Consider the following 17,959-nt stretch of genomic DNA (forward strand, 5'->3'; position numbering starts at 1 on the left):
CACATCTGCAAAGATGGAGGTTGAATCCATCACTAACGACCCATAATTTAATCAATCTTGCCTATATAAAGATGCCTCAACCGAACTCCAACCAAATAGTTTTGATTTTTTTTTTTGCGGGGGGCGGGGGTGGGGGTGGGCTGGGGATTCCTAACCACCACCACTCGTCATGTGGGATCCTACTTCCCTGACCAGGGATCGAACCTGTGCCCCCTGCATGGGACGTGCAAAGTCTTAACCACTGAACTACCAGGGAAGTCCCAACCAAAGTGTTTGGAGAGATTCCAGGTTGGTGAACACAGGGAGATACCAGGGGTGGGGTGGGTGGGTGCAAGCCCAGAGAGGGCATGGAAGCCCTGTCCCATTTCCCCATACCTTGCCCCAAGCAACTCTTCTATCTGACTGTTCCTGATTTGAATCCTTTGATAATAAACAGTCTAGTAAGGAAACTGTTTCTACAAGTTCTGGGAGTTTGTGTTAGCAAATTATCAAACCCAAGGAGGGGGCTATGGGAAGCTCCCATTTGTGGCTGGTGGGTCAGAACTCTGGGTGACCCAGGCTTGTGATTGTCATCTAAAGTGGAGGGCTACCTCTTGAAGTGTGTTAGTCACTCAGTCGTGTCTGACTCTTTGCAACTCTATGGACTGTAGCCTGCCAGGCTCCTCTGTCCATGGGATTCTCCAGGCAAGACTACTGGAGTGGGTTGCCATTTCCTTCTCCAGGGGATCTTCCCAACCCAGGGATTGAACCCAGGTCTCCTGCACTGCACATGGATTTTTTTTACCATGTGAGCTAGGTAAACCGAGCTAGAAACCAAGCCCTTAATCTATGGGATTTGTCGCTAACTCCAGACAAATCGTGTCAGAATCAAATTGAATCGTAGCACACCCAAGCTGGAGTCTGTAGAATTAGAGAATTGTTAGGTGCGGAGAATTAAAAAAAAAAACAAACCCACACATTTGGTTTCAGAACTATTGAGAGTATGAGTATAGAAAAACAGGTGTGGGCTTTTTTTTTTTTTTCCTTTTACTCTGAAATTTGGCATTTCTGGAAAGGTATTTACTGAGTGTCTACTGTCTGCCCATCTTTGTGGTCACCAGGATGGAAATAGGATGAAGAGAGTGAGACACAGCCTCAGGTACAAAAATTAAAGGGCAAGGCAAAAAACTCAATCAGGATAAATAACAACAAAGAAAATAAGTAGCACTTTAATGCAATATTTTCTAAATTGCAAAAGCAACCATACAAAGGAATAAAGTACTGATTAAGTGCTATAAGGTGAATGAACCCTGAAAAGTGGTGCTGAGTGAGAGAAGCCAGTCACAAAGGGCACACAGGGTAGAATTCCATTTATATGAAGCACCCAGAACTGGCAAACTCATAGACACAGAAAGTGTGTTCATGGTTGTCAGGGCTTGGGGAGGGAGAGGAGGGGTCACTGTTGACAAGGGGGGCATTTCTTTTGGGGGTAATGAGAATGTTTCGGAGTTAGAGAGAGGTGCTGGTTGCATACCATTGTAAATGTACATTTAATATAAATGTGAAAAATAAATAGAGATGTGACTATGAATATAATTATGCTATAAGTGCAAATATACAACAGAAATAATATATATTAATTATAGATAATGTAGTATTATATATGATGTATCAGCAAGAATATGAATATATTAATAGCATAAATTTAAGTATATAACATAAAAATATATATTAACTATAGATAACACATAATTATAAGTCATAATTATATAAATTATATATATAAATTATATAAATATGATGTCATAATTATATAAATATGATGTCAATGTGTTTATGCTATAAATATAAACATTAATATATAACACATAATATATATTATATACTATACAATTACGGAGAAGGCGATGGCACCCCACTCCAGTACTCTTGCCTGGAAAATCCCATGGACAGAGGGGCCTGGTGGGCTGCAGTCCATGGGGTCGCTAGGAGTCGGACACGACTGAGCGACTTCACTTTATTTTTTCACTTTCATGCATTGGAGAAGGAAATGGCAACCCACTCCAGTGCTCTTGCCTGGAGAATCCCAGGGACGGGGGAGCCTGGTGGGCTGCCGTCTATGGGGTCGCACAGAGTCGGACACAACTGAAGCGACTTAGCAGCAGCAGCATACAATTATAGACAGTATGTATGGAATTAGTATGCAACATAAATAATATATACTAACTATATATAATGCATTTATGATATAAATATGAATTATTTATTATATATAAAATGAATGTGTATGTAAATATATAACAATTTATATTATATACCATATAATTACAGATAATATATGTGTGAATATGCCTATATGCTCTAAGTGTGAATATAACATAAATAATATATGTTAATCATACATTTTTGTTGTTAAGTCTCTAAATCGTGTCTGACTCTTTGCCATCCCATGCACTATAGCTGGCCAGGCTTCTTTGTCCATGGGATTTCTCAGGCAAGAATACTGAAGTGGGCTGTCATTTCCTTATCCAGGGGACCGTCCCCAGCCAGGGATCAAACCTGCATCTCCTGCATTGTCAAATATTGGCAGGTAGATTCTTTACTGCAGAACCATCAGGGCTTCCCATCATATACACATATAACCTAATATGTATTAATTATATATATAATTACATTATATATTTTAATATATAACTAACTACATTATAGGCTGTATATTTAATATATAACTAACTACATTATAAGGCTGTATATTGTCACCCTGCTTATTTAACTTATATGCAGAGTACATCATGAGAAACGCTGGGCTGGAAGAAGCACAAGCTGGAATCAAGATTGCCGGGAGAAATATCAATAACCTCAGATATGCAGATGACACCACTCTTATGGCAGAAAGTGAATAGGAACTAAAAAGCCTCTTGATGAAGGTGAAAGAGGAGAGTGAAAAAGTTGGCTTAAAACTCAACATTCAGAAAACGAAGATCATGGCATCTGGTCCCATCACTTCGTGGCAAATAGATGGGGAAACAGTGTCAGACTTTATTTTTGGGGGCTCCAAAATCACTGCAGATGGTGACTGCAGCCATGAAATTAGAAGACGCTTACTCCTTGGAAGAAAAGTTATGACCAACCTAGATAGCATATTCAAAAGCAGAGACATTACTTTGCCAACAAAGGTCCGTCTAGTCAAGGCTATGGTTTTTCCAGTAGTCATGTATGGATGTGAGAGTTGGACTGTGAAGAAAAAGAATTGATGCTTATTAACTGTGGTGTTGGAGAAGACTCTTGACAGTCCCTTGGACTGCAAGGAGATCCAACCAGTCCATTCTGAAGGAGATCAGCCCTGGGATTTCTTTGGAAGGAACGATGCTAAAGCTGAAACTCCAGTACTTTGGCCACCTCATGCGAAGAGTTGACTCTTTGGAAAAGACTCTGATGCTGGGAGAGATTGGGGGCAGGAGGAGAAGGGGACAACAGAGGATGAGATGGCTGGATGGCATCACCAATTTGATGGACGTGAGTCTGAGTGAACTCCGGGAGTTGGTGATGGACAGGGAGGCCTGGTGTGCTGCGATTCATGGGGTCGCAAAGAGTCGGACATGACTAAGCGACTGAACTGAACTGAACTGAACTACATTATGCAATATATAGTTATATTGATAAATGTGAATATGTAATATAAGTGTAAATAATAACATAAATGCCACTTTAAATGGTTAATTTTATGTCACGTGAATTTTACCTCAATTTTAAAACTAAATTGAAAAAAAATCCGTGATGAATAAAATGTCAAAACTTCAAATAAGGACAAGACCTGACTCTGCATGTGCCTGGCTGACTGCAATTCACCTTTCCCTACTCCCAGCCCTGTCATATCCTGCCTTGATTTACAGTTTTGATAGTCTGCCCATCATAGCTGTTTTTTTTTCCCATTGCTTTTGTTTTTAATAAAAAAAAAAAAAAAAAAAAGAGTATGGCTCACACACACACACAGAAAAAAAAACAGTATGGCTCTCAAAGTCTGAGGTTTTGGCACCCCCTTAAATCCTTGCTGCACCCAAAGTCAGGGTCTCGCTCTCTCCTCGCCCCAGTTCCGGCCGCAGTGGCCTCATTTTACCGCATCTGGCCAGGCAGGGATAGAGTGAGCGCCCTGCCTCAGGTGAACACAGTTTAAACCCTGGATCCACCACCCGGTTGCTCTGTGACCTCGGGACCTGAGTGTGCTCCTCCCAGACCTAATTTCCTTCTCTGAAAAGAGGAGATAAAACTGCCCATCACAGAGGAACATTTTTGACAAAAGGCAAAGACGCAGTTGAAGCGCCTCATACGTGGTGGGTGTTCACCACACGGGAGCGTTATTAGGCCCTTTGTGTAATAAGGTTGGGCTTTGAAGCCCAGCAGACTTGGGTTCGAATCCCACCTCTTTCACTTCCTTGCTTTGTGACACTGACCAAGTTACTTGCTTTTCTCTGAGTCTTGGTTTCCTCCATTGCAGAAAGAGATTAAGAGGAGTATGCACTCAAAGCATTATTACAAGAATTGCCCTTAAAATGCTGACACAGTGGTCATAAAAACAATACCACAGTGCGTCAAGTCTAAGATACCAATCATTGTAAAATACACCATGCTTTCACGGGCAATTATGAAATAAAAATTACTGGTTTCCCTAGTGGCTCAGATGGTAAAGAATCTGCCCGGAGAAGGGAATGGCTACCCACTCCAGTATTCTTGCCTGGACAGAGGAGCCTGGCAGATTACAGTCCATGAGGTCACAGAGTCTGACACAACTGAGCGACTTAGCACACACACGCACCCATAAAATTAAGCAGAAGAACTGAGACACCACTAATTGTAAGAGCCATTCCAATGCCAGAGGCATTAAACAGTGAGAGTAAAAAATATGCATTTTACAATGGATGAAATGTAGTCATAACAGCTAATGCTAATAAGAATAGATAATAAAGTGCTTTTTGCATGTCAGGAATAGAGCTAAGCACTTTACAGGCTCATGGAAACTTCTTAACAGCCCTATGAATCTGTTTTCCAGGGAGGAAAGCTGAAGCTCAGAGAAGCTGAGTTACTGGCTAAAGGTCACACAGCTGGATAATGTTAGAGTCAGGATTGGAACCGAAGTCAGTGGGCTCCAAAGCAACAGTATAAACCTCCATCCCTCATTGTACTCTAAGCAGTAGGTTCTCAAAAAAAGGCAAGTGGAGAGGGAGAAGAAGCTCCCATTATATTGTCACCATCATTTTCTTTCCATTAGAACCGAATATCCCAAAATCAAGGACCCTCTTTGGTCTGTGCTCTCTCCTCAGCAGCCCCCGGTGTAGGGCTGGACCCAGTAGTTAAGGCCCAAAGTTTGAAGAATGAATAACTGACTTGTTTGCAGCCCCTTGTGGCACCCCAATGTTCAGCCCAAACATCCACCCCAAAGCACCCCAAGTTAAAAATAAGATGGTTCTACTCACCAGAGATGAACGGACAGGTCCTGAGGGGGACCCTGGGGACACAGACAGAGATCGAGACTTAGGGAAAAGGGTTCAGCATGGCAACAGACTTCAGGACACTGCATTCATTCATTATAGAATAGACATTATGTGCCGGGCACTGTGCTCTTCTCTGGAAATACAGCTCCAGAATCCAGTGGGAGAGATCAGTCCACCCCTCCCAAATAAATCAGCTTTAAAGAGGCAGCTACATGTGTAGGCAGAAATTGGAAAGACGTCCAGATCTTGATGTGTGAATGCCAAGTCCCACCGAAAGGATCCTGGCTCCTTGGGAAAATGGTTGATTCCAAGATTGGGGCAGAAACAGTACAAGAGCAGTGTGTTCTTGTGCTAAAAAGTAAAGAAGGGCTCAGAGAACAATGAGGTTATGTCAAAAGGACAGAGGAGCCAGCCTGAAGGGGCTCCCACTGGTCCAGTGAACCAGTGAAGTTGCCCAATCATGTCCAGCTCTTTGAGACCCCATGGACTATAGCCTCCCAGGCTCCTCCATCCATGGAATTTTCCAGGCAAGCGTACTGGAGTGGGTTGCCATTTCCTTCTCCAGGGGATCTTCCGCACCCAGGGATCGAACCCAGGTCTCCCGCATTACAGGCAGATGCTTTACTCTCTGAGCCACCAGGGAAGCCCTAAGCCCACTGGTCCAGGCTGGGACAATATTAAAATAAAAATCCAGGAACATTTCCTGAGATAGATAACAAACAGATACACAGATAGACACATAGATGATTGATACAGAGATGGCTATATAGATAGATACATAGATAATGGATGAATACACAAGTACATAGATACACAGATGGTTGATTGGTATATACATAGATACACAGATAAATACATAGATGATTATTAGATAGATCCATAGATAATTGATACATAGATGCAAATGGATACATGGATAGACACACAGATACATAGATATGCATGAATCTGTCAGGTAACTGACAGATTCATAGATACAAAGATGATTGATTGATTATAGATACATACATAATACACAGATACATAGAAGAGACAGTTCTTTACAATAGAATATCAGCTAATAACTTAGGAGGAATGATGGAGTTAGAAATTCATAATGCAACTCCACAATGGAGAAAGGACCCTAAGCCAAAAAAAAAAAAAAAGCAAAAGATATTTTTTGGAAAATTGGTAAAGTGTAAATACATACTCTGAATTATGTAATATATAATTTATATATTATAATTTCTAATATGTGATAATTTATAATAGTAGAATGTCCATGCTGAATTTCATGTTTTCAAAAATCACGCTATGTATATACAAGAGAAAGTTCCTGTTCTCAGCAGGTATTCAGATTAAAGGGGAAATGTGTCTATAAACTTATTTTGAAGAGTCTCAAGAAAAAACAAATAATAGACATTTTCTAAATAAATGAAATGTTCAGAGAAAGATGACAGAGACAATGAGACAAAATGTTAACAATTGGTGATCTGACTAACAGATGTATGAACGTTCTTCGCATTATTCTCATGACTTTTCTCGAAGTCTGAAATTACATAAAATGAAAGCAAAAAAAAAAAAAAATGGGAGAGACTTTCTTTCTGCAGGCTCCTATGAGGGCTACAAAGTGGTCAGGGGGTAGTGAGGAAGAATGAGGTTTGGGGAGAGTGGGGAAGATTTGAAGTCATTATCAAGATGAGGAAATCAAGAGAGTGGGAGACAGGTGAAGAAAGACACGCGCTAGACAGAGCGGTGGGCAGGCCTGGTCCCTGCACGAGGAGGCCCAGGGGACGCAACCCCGTAGATGACTCTGTTTGGTGCCTCTGAAGGAATGCAGGGGTTGGCCAGCCTTCTGAACCCCTGTTCCTTCCCCAAGTGATGGAGAAGATTCAAGGATGGAGGTTCTTTAAAAAACTAAAAACAGAGCTACCATACGACTCTGAAATCCCACTCCTAGGCACATATACAGGGAAAAACTTGGTCCAAAAGGATACATGTACCCAAATATTCATTGCTGTGCTGTTTACAATAGCCAAGACATGGAAGCAGCCTAAATGTCCATTGTCAGAGGAATGGACAAAGAAGATGTAGTACATATATAAAATGAAATATTACCCAGCCATTAAAAAGAACAAAATAATGCCATTTGCACAATATAGATGGAACTAGAGATTGGCTTCTCTGGTGGCTCAGCTGGTAAAGAATCCACCTGTAATGTGGGAGACCTAGGTTCGATCCCTGGGTTGGGAAGATCCCCTGGAGGAAGGCATGGCAACCCACTCCAGTATACTCACCTGGAGAATCCCATGGACAGAGGAGCCTGAGGGCTAATAGTCCATGGGGTCACAAAGAGTCAGACAGGACTGAGAAACTAAGCACAGAGATGGTCATACTGAGTGAAATAAGTCAGACAGAGAAGCAGAGACATCGTATGACATCCATTTTTATGCTAAATCTAAAAAGACATGATACAAAGGAACTTATTTAGAAAACAGAAACAGACTCACAAGAACTTAGAGAATAAACTTATGGTTGCTGAGGAAAGGATGGGAGAAAGGGAGGGTTGGGAAGTTTGGTATGGACATGTATACCCTGCTATATTTAAAATAGATAACCAACAAGGATCTGCTGTGTAGCACAGGGAACTCTGCTCAATGTTATGTGGCAGTCTGGACGGGAGCAGGGTTTGGGGGAGAATGGATACATGTATGTATGACTGAGTCCCTTTTCTGTCCACCTGAAACCATCACGACATTGTTCACTGGCTATACTCCAAAACAAAATTAAAGGTTAATTTTAAAAAGTCATATGTTCATGTGTATGTAATAAAAACTGAAACGTTAAAAATAAAAAGAACCAAGGAGAAAAGGACTGGTCATCCTTCCCAGGGTGAACCCCTCTCTGGGCTCAGTCAGCAAGGTAGGGAGTGACACACCATGATGGGCAGCCCCTCCTGATCTCAGGAGCATTTCCCTCAGTGCTGCCCATCCTCACAGGACGCCCTCTGCACCCCCGTGCCCTCACTCCAACCAGACTGAGGCACTCACATGCACATAGGGCTTGACTCTATTGCAGGGAAACCAGCCAACTTCATTGGTAGATATATTCCTTCCCTAAAAAGATGGAAGGGAGAGATGGACAGAGAGGTTACAGGCAGCCACAATGTTTGTGTGTATCCATCTTTCACCCAACAGCCACTCTGCTTGGCCATCTACCTCTCCATGACCTGGAATGACCCAGAGAGGGACCAACCAGTATCAACTTTTGGGAATACCACCAGCCCAGAAGGGCCAGGTCAGCCCCACAAATCCCCATAGACATCACCCTGCCTGGAGCAAATTTCCATTGCCAGAGTTCAGTGGGAGCATGATCCCACTCCGGAGGCCACCTACACCCTAACCCCTCATTCAGGTCCTTCCCTGTCATTCCCATGGCCCCAGCCTGTACCTCCCACCAGTTCTGTTCGGCTTCAGCCTTAGTGAGCTCCACAATGTCTCCTGGGTTGAGGCGTAGAAAAGGTCCAATGGCTCCAGGGGGTGGGGGCAGCCCGTAGTATTCCTGGCACACCTCCATTTTGGGCAGGCCTGGAGGGAAGGGGAGGGGATGATACAGAGAAGTCCAGGACTTTCACACCCAAGTCTCGCCACCCAGCAGGATGGCAGAAGTTAAGAAGACAGACAATACCAAGTGGCAGCAAGGATGTGGAGCAACTGGAAGTCACCTGGATTCCTGGATTCTTTTTTTGTTTTTAATTTGAAGAAGTTTTTAATATGAAAGCATCTAAAATAATTTTTTTTGCATAAACGGGAAGGGTGGCCATGACTCCACAGCTCATTCCTGCATGACTAGTAGGAACCCACTTTGGAAAACTGCTGGGCAGTATTCACTGAAGCTAATTCCACTCATGAATACATCACCCAGAGAAACGAAACACAGGTCCCCAGAGAGTCATAGATGAAGAATGTTCACAGCAGCTCTATTCACAAGAGCCAAAAAATGTGCAACATACCCAATGTCTTTAAGAAGATGGATAAACACAGCATGAAATAACCATATCATGGAATACAATGCAGCAATGAAAAAGAACAAGTGACTGCTTCAAGCAGATACGCTAATACGCTGTGAGAGTCCATGCTATACAACTTCATTTGTGTAAAGTTAAAGGGCAGGCAAAACTAATCTATGCTGATAGAGGTCAGAAAGTGGTTCCCTATGGGAGACAGGACAGACTAGCAGCGCGTATGACCAGCACCAGCCAATAAAACTTTCCATGATGATGAAAGTGTCCTGTATATTGATCTGAGTGGTGGTTACACGGGTAGAGATTCAGTGAGTCATACTCTTAAGATTTATTCATCTTACACACCTTATGGTATGTATTTTCTATCTCAATAGAAATATTTCTGTCTCATAGAACATTATATATATCTCAATAGGAAATTATAGAAAATTACATATTTCTGTCTCAATAGAAAATGATAATTATATATACCCACATAAAATGGATATGAGCAAGAGTATGTGTGTATATATATGCAAACATATATGTGAACATATACATATGTTTAAGTATCTGTATGATGGATATATACACACATACACACATTCATATATATTATCTCCTACTGAGGACATCTTGGTTGTTTCTGTTTTTTGACCAGTAAAGTTAATATATACATTTTTTTATACAGCTGATTTTATACATATATATTATTACATTATATACATATATAGTATATATCATATATGTATTCCCACTGTTGACCATATTTGAGTTGTTTCTAATTTTTAACTGTTACAAATAAAGCTGAAGTACCTATAGCTATAGATATAGAACTATAGCTATCTATAGATATCTATCAAGATAGATATAGAATGACAGATATGAAACTGAATCTTTACATTGATTCTGAGCAAAGAGTTTATTTTTCTTGGCCACACCAAGGTCTTTTTTTTTACTCTGTGGCCGCACTGTGCACCATGCAGGATCTTTGCTCCCTGGCCGGGAATCAAATCCGCACCTCCTTCATTGCAAGGCAAATTCTTAACCACTGGTCCACCTGGGAGGTCCCCCCTAGTTCTTGAATAAAGTCTTGCCCTACTCACCTCCTGCTTCTTAGGCTTTGCACATGCTGTTCCCTCTGCCTGGACCACTCCTGCCTCCTCATCCATCTAACTCCACCTCATCTTTCAAGTGTCCACTTTAATGCCTCCTCCCCTGAGCAGCCTTCCCTGATGGCTCAGACTTATCAAGTCTCCCACTGTGATGCTCCGGAAAACCCTCTACTCCTTCCACCTCAACTAGAATAACTTAGCCAAACCCTGTCTCCTGCTACCCACCTAGGAGCTTTGGGAGGACAGGAAGTATCCTGTTTTAGTCATCAATTTACTTCAGAGGATATATACAATAGATACTGAATAAAAATTGCTCATCATGACTGTGATCCCATAGACACTGTTAACATATACATGAATCCAGCCTTTCCACCACCACCCCCCGCCCAGGCTAAAAAGAATTCTGGCTTGGTCAAACTGCACCTCCTGCTCCCTACCTTTCAGGTGGACTATGCTTACTCCTTGGAAGGAAAGTTATGACCAACCTAGATAGTATATTGAAAAGCAGAGACATTACTTTGCCAACAAAGGTCTGTCTAGTCAAGGCTATGGTTTTTCCTGTGGTCATGTATGGATGTGAGAGTTGGACTGTGAAGAAGGCTGAGCACCAAAGAATTGATGCTTTTGAACTGTGGTGTTGGAGAAGACTCTTGAGAGCCCCTTGGACTACAAGGAGATCCAACCAGTCCATTCTGAAGGAGATCAGCCCTGGGATTTCTTTGGAAGGAACGATGCTAAAGCTGAAACTCCAGTACTTTGGCCACCTCATGCGAAGAGTTGACTCACTGGAAAAGCCTCTGATGCTGGGAGGGATTGGGGGCAGGAGGAGAAGGGGACGACAGAGGATGAGATGGCTGGATGGCATCACTGACTCGATGGATGTGAGTCTGGGTGAACTCCGGGAGTCGGTGACGGACAGGGAGGCCTGGCATGCTGCGATTCATGGGGTCGCAAAGAGTTGGACATGACTGAGCGACTGAACTGAACTGATGCTTTGCTGAGACCACCCTATTATGATAAGATTCTGTGACACAGGATCAATGGGAGAGGGCATGAGGTGTGCCCAGCCAGCTAAGACTACAGATGGAGTTTGTCAGCAAACCAAAAAAGGGAGGGTGGCCAGTGAATAAAAAAGGTGAGTGGGAGGGGGTGGAGGAATAAACTGGGAATTTGAGATGGACAGATGGACACTACTATATATAAAGAGATGAACAACAAGGACCTACTTATAATACAGGGAACTATATTCAATATCTTATAATAACCTACAATGGAAAAGAATCTGAAAAATATCTGTATAACTAAATCACTTAGCTGTATACCTGAATCACTGTAAGCTCCCAGGTGGGTAGTGGGAGACAGGGTTTGGCTAAGTTATTCTAGTTGAGGTGGAAGGAGTAGAGGGTTTTCCAGAGCATCACAGTGGGAGACCTGATGAGTCTGAGCCATCAGGGAAGGCTGCTCAGAGGAGGAGGCATTAAAGTGGACGCTTGAAAGATGAGGTGGAGTTAGATGAATGAGGAGGCAGGAGTGGTCCAGGCAGAGGGAACAGCATGTGCAAAGCCTAAGAAGCAGGAGGTGAGTAGGGCAAGACTTTATTCAACCAAACTTCAATTTTAAAAAACATCTGTATACATAAAAAAGTGAATGGGAGGCAAGAACATGGTAACAAGGATTGCCATGTTCCAAGCACCCCCTTCACAGTGTTTAAGCAAAGCTAATAACAAACTGACTTTGCTATTTAAAAATTCCTTTCAAGTTTCTGGGACTAGAACAGATGCTTTATAAGTAGGATGTTATGTGGTCATTAACATAATTGTTGAGATCTCTCCCTAGGTCAGCATCACCGAGGCAAAGACTAGATTTCTTTCTGCCCTGCACAGCGTCCCCTGCTGACTCACCTAGCTCATTCCTCTTTTTGTCTTGAGCCCGCCGATGTGGCTTATCCTGGAGGGAAAGACAAAAGAGCAAGCATGACTATCTGTACCCCGTCTGGGGGCTCCTCAACCCTTATTTGCCTGCGGGTGTGCCTGCTCAGTCACTCAGTTGTGTCAGACTCTTTGCAGCCCCAGGACTGTAGCCTGCCAGGCTCCTCTGTCCATGGGATTTCCCAGGCAAGAATAGTGGAGTGGGTTGCCATTTCCTCCTCCAGGGAATCTTCTAGACCCAGGGATCAACTGGGCATCCAGCCAAGAGCCACACCCACTGATAGAGTCTCCCAGGTCCTTCCTTCCTGACTCCTGCCCCAATTTCCATGCACATGGGGGGTCTCACCTTCTTCATAGTTCCTGAATAATCTATGAGAGGGTAAATATACAGATATACTGGTTAGAATGGTGTCGGGGGAACCCTCATGCAGAAACCCACCTCCCACCTCAGTCCCCTAGTACCTTGTCCATGTCGACCACACGGAGGGACCCTTCCAAGACACTCCTTGTGTGCAGGTGCTCGGCACCGTTGACAGCGGTACCCCTGATAGAAAGTGCCTCTGAGATGCAAGGAGAAGATAAAGGAAGGAGTCAGTGATGCTGAACAAACACAGCCAATCATTTTGCCAGCAACATAAAGGGCCCCTTTGGGTGTTTTTAGAGCAGAAGAGAGACAGAGAAGCTGAAGATCAAAGGACAGCCTCCCCCCCTCCCAACTCAGGGGCATGATGGCCAGGGGAGCCCCCCCACCCCAAAGAGGAAGGGACAACCCACCCCAGCAACCAGGTCCATCCTCCCAGATTCCCACCTCAGCAGCATCTGGCAAGCCTTGCAGGATGTGGTCTCCTCAAAGGAAAACATCTGGAAGTCATGACCATTGGCAGTGGCGTTCTCAGGGTAGATGTTGGAGCTGGCAAGGGAAGAGAATTCCATGCAGTGGAACAGGATTCAGCCATTAAAGGCAATGACGTACCAGTACACGCTGTAGCCTGGATGGATCAAGACCTCTTTCCTTTTTTATGGCTAAATACTGTTCCATTGCATGGATATGCCCTATTGCATTTCTCCATGCACCCACTGATGGACCGTTGGATTGTGACCATTTTGCTAGTGAATAGTGCTTCAGTGAACATAGGTGGAGACAGAAAGTGGGTGAGTGGGTGCCAGGGGCTGGGAGTAGGGAAAACAGGAAGGGATCACTGCTTGAGTGCAGGGTCTCATCTGGGGGTTTGAAGATATTCTCGAACTAGATAGAGGTGATGGTTGCACAGTGTGAATTTACCGAATACCACTGAATTGTGCACTTTTTTAAAAGATTTTTTTTAATGTGGACCATTTTAAAAGTCTTTATTGAATGTGTTACAATATTGCTTCTATTTCTTATGTTTTGGTTTTTTGGCCACAAGGCATGTAGGATCTTAGTTCCCTGACCAGGGATTGAACTCACACCCCCCTGCACTGGAAGGGGGAGTTTCAACCATTGAACTGCCAGGGAAGTCCCAGAATTGTGCACTTTAAAATGGCTAAGTTTTTGTTATGTGAATGTCATCTCAAGAAAGAGAAGGAGGAGGAAGACAAGGAGGAAGGATTTCCAGACTGGTGATGGAAAATTGTGAACACTTGGCATTCTGGGGATGCAGACTGTCTTGAAAGCCTGTCCCTCCCACTTCCCAGAGGAAGAAACTGAGGTTCTGAGTGACCCCATGGCAGGGTGAGACTAAAGCCCCAAAACTGCCTAAAGTCCTCTGAGGATGGAAAGATGGAGGAGGAGGGGGTCTCACATGGCCATCTCGAACTGCTCCATCCACTTCTTCTTTAGTTCTCGTGTCTTGAAGAACAGCTCATAGCCCTGGGCACCTTGGTCCTCAATCAGGAGGAACATGTGAGTCCACTGCAGAGAAGCAGGGTTTAAAATGAAGGCACCCACCCTGCAGAGGGTGGGACCACATGCCCATTGACCCTACTGCTCTGGGGAAGAAGGGGTCAAGCCAACTACAGCCTGTCTGTCCCCAGGAGAGCCGTGTAAAGGGCTTCCCAGGAGAAGCAAATACACATCCACAAATCTAGATTCATACACATGCATACTTATACCTATGGCTGATTCACACTGATGTACGACAGAAACCAACACAATATTGTAAAGCAATTATCCTCCAATTAAAAACAAATTTAAATAAAAAATTGTTTAAATTACAAAACAAAATCACACTTGGGACTTCCGTAGCTGTCCGGTGGTTAAGACTCTGCACTTCCACTGCAGGGGGCATGAGTCAGATACTTGATGGGGGAACTAAGATCCCACATGCCACGTGGCCAAAATAAATAAATTATATTTTTAAAATTAATTTATTTCTCTTAATTGGAGACTACTTACTTTACAACATTGTAGTGATTTTTGCCATACACTGACATGAATCAGCCAAGGGTGTACATGTGTCCCCCATCCTGAACCTCCCTCCCACCTCCCTCCCCATCCCATCCCTCAGAGTTGTCCCAGGGTCCCGGCTTTGAGTGCCCTGTTTCATGCATCGAACTTGGACTGGTGATCTATTTCACATATGATAATATACATGTTTCAGTGCTAAATCACACACACACACACACAGAGGCATTCCAAGGGCCAAGCAGAGAGCTCAAGTGGCATTGAGGGTCCCCAGCATTGGGGTCTCCCAGTTACTACCTCCGAGCCTTACCTTCTTGTTGTCCCTCTCTCCGGAGGAGTCATCTCGAACCTGGAAGCTGTGCAGGTTCACAAAGTCCTTGAGGTCGTAGGAGTCCCCTCGGCGCTTACAGATGAGCAGAGCTTTGTCAAGTAGGAAGGCATACCTGGAAGCAATCAAGTGTCCCTGTCTGGCTCCTCCCTAAGTTCCCACAAGCTCTCCACCTGATCCCCTCCCACTTTCCGGGCCCACTCTGCTGTCAATCTAGGATTCTGGCTCTTCTTCTCCAAAGTGGCCAACTTGGCCACGCCTACCTGTCTATTTTGACCTCACCCATTTGATTCTTGCTGTTCCTGCCACCTGTCCTTCTTGGCTCCACCCACACAACCATGCTGGCTCTGCTTCTCCTCTCAGTCTAGGCTCCACCCACTGGTCCGTATGGCCCCGCCTACCTCAGATGGTAAAGAATCTGCCTGCAATGAGGGAAAGCCAGGTTCGATCCCTAGGTTGGGAAGATCCCCTAGAGAAGGGAATGGCAACCCACTCCAGTACTCTTGCCTGGAGAGTCCCATGAAGAGAGGAGCCTGGCGGGCTACAGTCTATGGGATTGCAAAGAGTCGGAGACACCTGGGCAACTAACTTATTTTTTAAAACCTATCTATCTAGAAATAGCACCAAGCCCTTGCCCAGATTCCATCCTAGATCTGTGTTGGCTCCACCCACCTGCCTAACCAGTAGCCTGGCCCCGCCCCTGTCCAGGCTCCGCCCCAGATCCGTATTGGCTCCGCCCACCTGTCCATCTTGGAGCGCCTCTCCACCGAAGTTATCTTCAGCTCACCATCGATCTTGGGTCGGCCGTAGTGGGCTAGAGACTGGTCCTACACAGCAGACAAGACGTCTGGCAAGGGGCCCCCAGGAGGAGATGACACCCCATCTCCACATGGCCACATCCCAGCCCTCCCCGCCCACCCCCTCACCAGGTTCTCGATGGACAGCTGGAAGTTGGTAATCTGCCGCAGCGTCTCATTGTCCCGCTTGACCTCGTTTACGCACTGTGCCAGGTCCTGGGGGTGGGGCAAGGGTGAGCCTGGGTGCCCCCCTCCCCCAGCCCTATCCCCCACCTGGCAGGGCACAGAGGGTCAACCTCCAGCAGGGGGCAGCAGGAGAATGTCACTGTCCCCAAGGGGGATGCTGGGAATGAGTCACTGAGGTACAGGAGGGAGGGGGCGGTGGAGGGAGGGGGCGGTCCGTGGGTGTGGCCGTGCCTGGGTGGTACTCCCTGTCTTAAACCCATGGGTGTCTGGGTGGCACCGCCATCCCTCTGTGTGACCACTCACCCTCATGGCATCTAGGGCCAGCCGCAAGTTGTCCTTCTCCGTTGCATCCTGTGTGTGTTTCACCAGCTCCTGTGTGACCCACAGAGATGCATATTGCCTGGGCCTGCCCCCTCCTCCTGGGGGGCCTTCCAAACAAGCCTGGCCCACCAGCTCATTCTTCCTCCCTCTGCTGTCCCTAGAGGCTGGGGCACAGCCCCAGTGATCCCCTCCCAGAAAGGGAAGCCCAGCCCTCAGGAGCCCTTGCAGGGAGATCTGTGTACCCCTAGAAGCCCATGCCTTCCCCGCTTTGTGCACCTGGAGCAGGAGGTGATATTTGAGCACTCGCTGCATGGGCACCATCAACAGGTCCCTTAAGGTGAACCTCCCGTTGTTGGCGCGCTGAGAACATTCCTAGGAGGTTGGAGAAAGGGGTGAGTGAGAAGAGGTGGAGGCAGGTGGGGATTGTTCTAGACCCTGAAGCCTCTTCTTCCCGCTCCCCAAGGAAATAAAGAAGAACGCTATGGGGTGAGGGTGACCAGCTGGAGGCTGCCTGGGGTTGATGTCCAGGATTCCTCAGCTGAGGGGGGCTCCAGAGAGGGAGGTAGACATGCCTGGAGGGTCCCCATGATGGAGACCAAAGAAATTGAATGGACAGCAGACACTGGCCATCCCTCATCATCCCTACTCTGTCTAAACTTCCACTAGACAAACGGATCCAGGTTGGGGTTCAGTCCAGGATCCGTGCTCCCTCCAGGATCAAGGCTTGGCTGGGATTGGGGCTCTGTGTGAAGTTGGAACTCAGCCCAGAACTGGGGTTTGGCCCAGACTTGGTGCACAGCCAGGGTTGGGCCTCTGGCTGGGGTTCAGTGTGCCCTCGGAGTTCAGGTCAGTGTCAGAACCTCAGGCTCGTACCAGGGCTCCATCAAGAGTACAGGGTTCAGCTGGGGTCAGTTTCTCCCACTTGGCTGATCAGTACCTCCCTCTGCAAACCTTCAGCGGGCAGACCCCTGGCTGGGCTGCAGCAGGAAGGGATGCTCTCTCCAGCTCAGTCTCCCCACTACTGCCCCCCAGAGAGTGGAAAGAAGTGAGAGAACTTCCCCCCGCAAAGATGAAGCCCATCCCCTACTTCCAGCTTCATTTGTACATCCTCCCGGGCTGTGGCCACGCGGTCCAGGTGCTTGCTGGCCGACTCCACCTGGCTGCAGTAGCGGCCATAGATGAGGAACCTGCAGGAAGAGGGCAGGCGGCCGGGGAATGACACTGGCACCAAGGTCCGGCAGATCTGGGTGTCAATCCCGGCCCCGCCTCTTCCCAGCTGGATGGTGCTGAGCCTCAGTCTCCCTGTCTGTAAAATGGGCATAACAATAGCACCTCCCACATATGGGTTATTGTAGCATTAAATGAGATAATGCACAAGAAGCTCTTAGTGGAGCACCTGGCATATCATCTCTGCTTAATGTTCATTTATTTAATAAGAATTTATTGAACAC

At 45.6% G+C, this 17,959-nt stretch overlaps 1 protein-coding gene across 1 annotated transcript in view; it reads right to left on the reverse strand.

Moving 5' to 3' along the window:
- The window catches only part of VAV1 (vav guanine nucleotide exchange factor 1), a 63,910-nt gene that overhangs the window by 13,069 nt on the left and 32,882 nt on the right, over positions 1-17,959 (reverse strand). The window contains exons 9-22 of the mRNA XM_055546149.1: positions 17,596-17,695; positions 16,785-16,880; positions 16,491-16,559; positions 16,131-16,217; positions 15,946-16,031; positions 15,187-15,319; positions 14,275-14,384; positions 13,302-13,403; positions 12,956-13,053; positions 12,840-12,862; positions 12,467-12,512; positions 8,898-9,034; positions 8,498-8,563; positions 5,451-5,482 (exon numbers count right to left, since the gene is read on the reverse strand). Coding sequence (XP_055402124.1) covers positions 5,451-5,482; positions 8,498-8,563; positions 8,898-9,034; positions 12,467-12,512; positions 12,840-12,862; positions 12,956-13,053; positions 13,302-13,403; positions 14,275-14,384; positions 15,187-15,319; positions 15,946-16,031; positions 16,131-16,217; positions 16,491-16,559; positions 16,785-16,880; positions 17,596-17,695 — 1,185 coding nt within the window. The remainder of the gene's footprint in view (positions 1-5,450; positions 5,483-8,497; positions 8,564-8,897; positions 9,035-12,466; positions 12,513-12,839; positions 12,863-12,955; positions 13,054-13,301; positions 13,404-14,274; positions 14,385-15,186; positions 15,320-15,945; positions 16,032-16,130; positions 16,218-16,490; positions 16,560-16,784; positions 16,881-17,595; positions 17,696-17,959) is intronic.

The sequence above is a fragment of the Bubalus kerabau genome, chromosome 1 (genome assembly GCF_029407905.1).
Source record: "Bubalus kerabau isolate K-KA32 ecotype Philippines breed swamp buffalo chromosome 1, PCC_UOA_SB_1v2, whole genome shotgun sequence".
Taxonomy (NCBI): domain Eukaryota; kingdom Metazoa; phylum Chordata; class Mammalia; order Artiodactyla; family Bovidae; genus Bubalus; species Bubalus kerabau.